Below are 5,600 nucleotides of genomic sequence, written 5' to 3'. Positions count from 1 at the left end.
TATATATATATGTATGTATGTATGTATGTATGTATATATATATATATATATACACACGACGAGCTTTTTTCTGTTTCCGTCTACCAAATCCACTTTCAAATCTTTTGTCGGCCCGGGGCTATAGCAGAAGACACTTGCCCAAGTTTCCACAATGTGGGATTGAAACTGGAATGGTGTGGTCGAGAAGCAAACTTGTTACAACAGCGCGACGTCTGCGCTGCACCGATTAGGTTATAATATTTTTATATGTAGGTAGCTTAATCTACATAAATAACTTGCATATATTGACACGATAGTGAAAGTACAACACTGAATACAATACACGCAAATACTATAAAAGTTTTTGTTCCGTTTTGTTTATTTAATGGCTTCGTTGTGCTAAAGGAGTTGTGCTCATGATTTTTGCAGACCCGTTTAAACTTACCAGATGATAGTACTCAGTGTGTTGATTATAACATAATGGTTAATTCCTGTAAATACTGAGTTGAGAGACTATATTCAGTATTTGTTAGCTACACATTCACATTCTCTAGACACTGACACAAATTTGGAGATGTTTTCTGATTTAATAACACTTAGTGTGGAAATATTAACTTGATAGATAACGCCTAGCTATATTGATCGAATAGACATAGTTTGTAGATGTTCACTGGTGAAGGCGCATGACTTACTGGTTAGGATAGTCGGCTCAAGATCGTAAAGTCGTCAGTTCGATTCCTGGCGTTGCGTTATGTGCTTGAGAAAGACACTTTTTTCACGTTGCTCCAGTCCATAAGGTTAAGCAAGCAGCTGTCTATAGTTCAACAGCGACGGAAGTAGTACTGTATTTCAAAGAGTCAACCTTGTTACATTTAGTGTTACACTGAATCTCCCTGAGAACGATATTAAAAGTACATATATCTGTGGAGTGCTCAGTCACTTGCACGCTAGTTTCACAAGCAGGCCGTTCCGTTGGTCGGATCAGTTGGAACACTCTTCGTCATAGATGACGGAATGCCACTTAGATGCTCTCTGAGTACATATTACACAGTATGTAGATATTGACTGGATAGCCACAATATGTAAATACATGCTGCGGAAATAATACCCAGTATAGATGTTCACTTGATAGTTATATTCTGGTGATTCTGACCGTATTGACAGAGTTTGTGGACGCTTACTGAATAGATATTTATCACACTGAGAGATGTTGACAGAATAGACAATCTGAAGATTGGTGCAATTTGTAGATACTCGCTGGGTAGATAATACAGGGTATGTAGATTTTTGACTGAATAAGTACCGTCTAGAGATACTGAAAGGACGATATGCAATTGTTGGGTGGATAAATACAGCCCGTCGATATTATTGCATAGGCACATATTCGTTAATATAGATAGTGAGAATTGTGAAGATTGGATTGTGTAAGGTTTAAAAAGCTTAACAAGATAGTTACTAAGTGTGGACGTCGACTGAATGGGAAAATACAGTCAAGAGATATCGACTGGATCGTTACTGAATGTCATTGTCACCTAAATAGCGACTATGTTCAACACTGGGAACTTGTATAGTATTTCCATGTGATAAAATCAATTGTTTCTTTAAGTTGGGGTTTTTGAAAGCCTGTAGGCATTAAATTGGTATTGTTTCTCACAAACACTTTTAATTTAGTCTTCGTATGAGATGTTGCATGTGTAAACCTGTCCGACTTTATCAACGGATATCGACTAAAAGCTTTATAGATATTAACTAAGCACTTATTGGTTGAGTCTGTCTACACTATCTCCCCTTTTACTTGCAATAATTTCATCACAATAAGGGTTCTAACTAATAATTTATGACCGCAACGCCCATCTATACATTAACAAATATTGTTATTGCCAGGACAGTAAGGGCAATGAATACAAAGAGCTGATACAGTAGTGCTAGCACAGTGCTACTACTACTACTACTACTACTACTACTACTACTACTACTACTACTACTACTACTACTACGACTACGACTACTACTACTACTACTACTACTACTACTACTACTACTACTACAACTACTACTACTACTAATAATAATAATAATAATCTAAAAGAAATGGAGAAACTTTCAAAATACAAAGACCTGGAAATAGAGATAACTCGAATGTGGAATCTAAAAACAAACAATTCCTATCATAATAGGTGCCTTAGGTATAATAAAAAAAATATTCAGACAAATACATAACAAAAACACCAGGACTTACAAATATATATAACATACAGAAAACTGCTCGTACTTGATAACACCACGGTGCCAAATCGTGTCTATTTTCAAGTGAAGCCCCCACTTTTGAAGTTTTTTGAACAGTCAGATATCAGTTTATCTGAAAAGAAACAATGTAGTTATTAATAAGAAGAATTTAAAATAATACATGCAAGATTTTACAGCTCTGACATATTGAATCTTCTGCTGGATTTGTCAGGCTGAAGAGGAATGGACAAATGGTAAGATTTGTTAAATCCGAAACCGGTCCCTGTTTGAGAATGCTTTTTTAGGTGACTTTAAATGTCTTGCTGCTATATTTCATGTTGAGAACAATTTAGGTCTTAATAGACACAAGATGTGATCTATCTATATATATATATATATATGTATATATATATGAATGCTCGAAAATCGAATTTGAATGACTAACTTCATGGCGCTAATTGTTTTCGCGCGTTTGAATGACCCAATTATCATATTGAATGACAGAAGTACGAACATGACTGCACAGACTCATAACAACATTCCTTTCTACTAAAGGCAGAAGGCCTGAAATTTTAGGTGATGGGAACTAGTCGTTTACAACGACCCCAGTGCTTCACTGGTACTTAATTGAACGACTACGAAAGAATGAAAGGCAAAGTCTACCACGGTGGTATTTGAATTCAGAACGTAAAGACAGACGAAATACCGCTAAGCATTTTGCTCGGGTTGCTAACGATTCGGCTAAATCACTGCCTTGATGATAACAATAATAATAATAATAATAATAATAATAATAATAATAATAATAATAATAATAATAATGATGATGATGATGATGATTTAATTTATTTGACACAAGGGCGAAGGATGAGGGGGACAATACAAAGACAGACATAAAGCGTGGGGGCTTACATATAATTAAATGATAGAAAAAAATGTAAGAGAGAAAGTAAATATACCTGGTGTACACTGGAAAAGAAGGGACATAAGCATTGCATTCAAAGGGGGTTTTTTTTAAAGTGGTGGGAAGGATGATAGAGATGTGGCCCACCTGATACAGGAAGGCTTCTGGGAATAACCGAGGAACCCCACTGTTCGAGATTTCCCTGAAACCCCAGGAGTAAGCGCCCTCTCTAAATCCTTCTCTCCGACTTACAGGTCTACACTCAGAGAGGTGCCTTCCACTCATGCCATTTTCGCAACTTTCACCCAAATAATAATAGTAATAATAATAATAAACGCCCTGATGCAGTACCAGGTAGTGGCTCTCATGGCTTCTGATCTTAATTGATTGGAAGTGCTATCATGTACATTGTTTTGTCTTGGTATAAAAAAATGGGCTACAGCAAATATTCTGCTTAATACCACAGATTTGCTTGTCAGGTGTTTGACCTTAACCAGTTGAGCATGTCCCTTGGTGGCTGACGATATGTGCATCTCTGATCATAAGCAGAAGTAGTGGGGGAGCATCATAGCCATGTGTTGAGAGGAATTCTTTGGGGTTTGAATAATTCAACTTTGGAAACATGGGTGTTTTGCTCAACATCCTTAAACAAACCTTATTCAGGGACCTTTTGAGCGGGATGTGCTACCCGACCTGAAGAAAATTCTAACTGGGCCCCACCTGCGAGGTCATGCGCTGTTTATCTTGATATGAGATTACCATGTCGCGCACATATGATTGTGATGCATGTGCCTGGTGTACCCTTATCAGACGGGTAGTCATGATGGGTATATTGGGCTTCGTATATTTTACCCCAGCGTCACTTTGATGGCATGCACTGCTCTCTCGCTCAATAATAATAATAATAATAATAATAATAATAATAATAATAATAATAATAATAATAATAATAATAATAATAATAATATTTTCTATTAGATCGACTAAACTCTCCTACGAGAGTGTTCCAGAATGACTGTAAACCAACGAGTGAAGCAGGTAAAACAGAGTAAATCAACGCAGAACGGATTTCTGCGGCTCAACTGGATCTTCCACGATGTAATCGTTTCTTATTCTTATCACTGGCAAATCCCAGTAGTTATGTCCGCCGACTACGGGTTATCCTTATAATCTCTCGCCATAATCCTGAACAAGTTAATCGATGGACGTGATCATTTTCGCATAGCACACACGGCTCTGTTTCAAATCTACAAACCACCTCGTCTACTTTAATCGCCAATTTCTTTACTGTTTCTGCTTTCGATGCTTCCTCAATTGTCATCTGTCGCCTGGTCACGTGCGTTTCTTCAATCTTTTTCTATAAAGCGAATGGTCGGTTTTTAAGACGGTTGACTTGGTTGGTTGCCCACGTTTGCAATGGTTTCACTATAGTGGCGGTGGCGGTGGCGGTAAACGCGGTGATGGTACCCACCACAGCAGCGGTGGTGGAGGCGATGACAGGGGCGACGGCGCTGGCTGTGAGCAGTGGTGGTAGTGCCGGTTGCGGCGGCGCTGCCGGCAGCGGTGATGAAGACAGTGGCGATTGTAGCGTTGTTGATGACAACGGCAGCGATGACAATGATGTGAACGGCAATGACGATGATGATCATGTTGATCATGATGATCATAATGACGATATTGATGATGATGATGATGATGATGATGATGATGATGATGACGATGATGATGATGATGATGATGATGGTGATGGTGGTGGTAGTGGTGGTAGTGGTGGTGGTGTTGGTGGTGGTGATGATGATGATGATGATGATGATGTGATGATGATGATGATGATGATGATGATGATGATGGTGATGGTGGTGATGGTGGTGGTGGTGTTGGTGTTGGTGGTGGTGGTAGTGGTGGTGATGATGATGATGATGATGATGTGATGATGATGGAGATTTAATCCCAGTTCAGTCTGATTAAGCAGAACTTTAATAAAAGGTGCTACAGTGTTGCCCATTGAACGCAGCGGTTCCGAAGAAAAGGTCCCAAAAGAACGTATAGGATTCGTGAGATTTCTTCATTATCACAGCTTTCAAAAGACAAGGTTCCATGAATAAAATTAATTCAAATAGAAAGGCTCCTGGTTCGTGAAAAGGATGGGAATCACTACTGCAAGGGATGATGATATGGGGAGGTTTTAACTGCTATTTCTAGCAGGCCGAGTAACTATGGACCCTGCTTCGTTGGATCCTTGCGTACATGATGCCGTATCCATGGTCGGGGTGAGTGGATGACGGATGATGATGACGACAACGATGACGATGACGATGACAATTCTCGCCGTCGTCGTCGTCATCATTATTCGGACAGATAGATCGATTAATAGATAGTTGAGAGAGAGAGGGAGAGAGGGAGAGAGAGAGAGAGGGAGAGAGGGGAGAGAGAGAGAGGGAGAGAGGGGGAGAGAGAGAGAGGGAGAGAGAGAAAGACAGACAGACAGACA

At 39.2% G+C, this 5,600-nt stretch overlaps 1 protein-coding gene across 1 annotated transcript in view; it reads left to right on the top strand.

The window, feature by feature from the left end:
* The first annotated feature begins 4,602 nt into the window (after positions 1–4,602).
* The window catches only part of LOC106881770 (neo-calmodulin), a 43,517-nt gene continuing 42,519 nt past the window's right edge, over positions 4,603–5,600 (top strand). The window contains exon 1 of the mRNA XM_014932274.1: positions 4,603–4,758. Within this exon, the coding sequence (XP_014787760.1) occupies positions 4,603–4,758 (156 nt within the window). The remainder of the gene's footprint in view (positions 4,759–5,600) is intronic.

Source organism: Octopus bimaculoides, chromosome 4 (genome assembly GCF_001194135.2).
Source record: "Octopus bimaculoides isolate UCB-OBI-ISO-001 chromosome 4, ASM119413v2, whole genome shotgun sequence".
NCBI lineage: Eukaryota > Metazoa > Mollusca > Cephalopoda > Octopoda > Octopodidae > Octopus > Octopus bimaculoides.
Note: the sequence above shows the minus strand (reverse complement) of the source record. Positions and strands in the feature narration are given on the sequence as shown.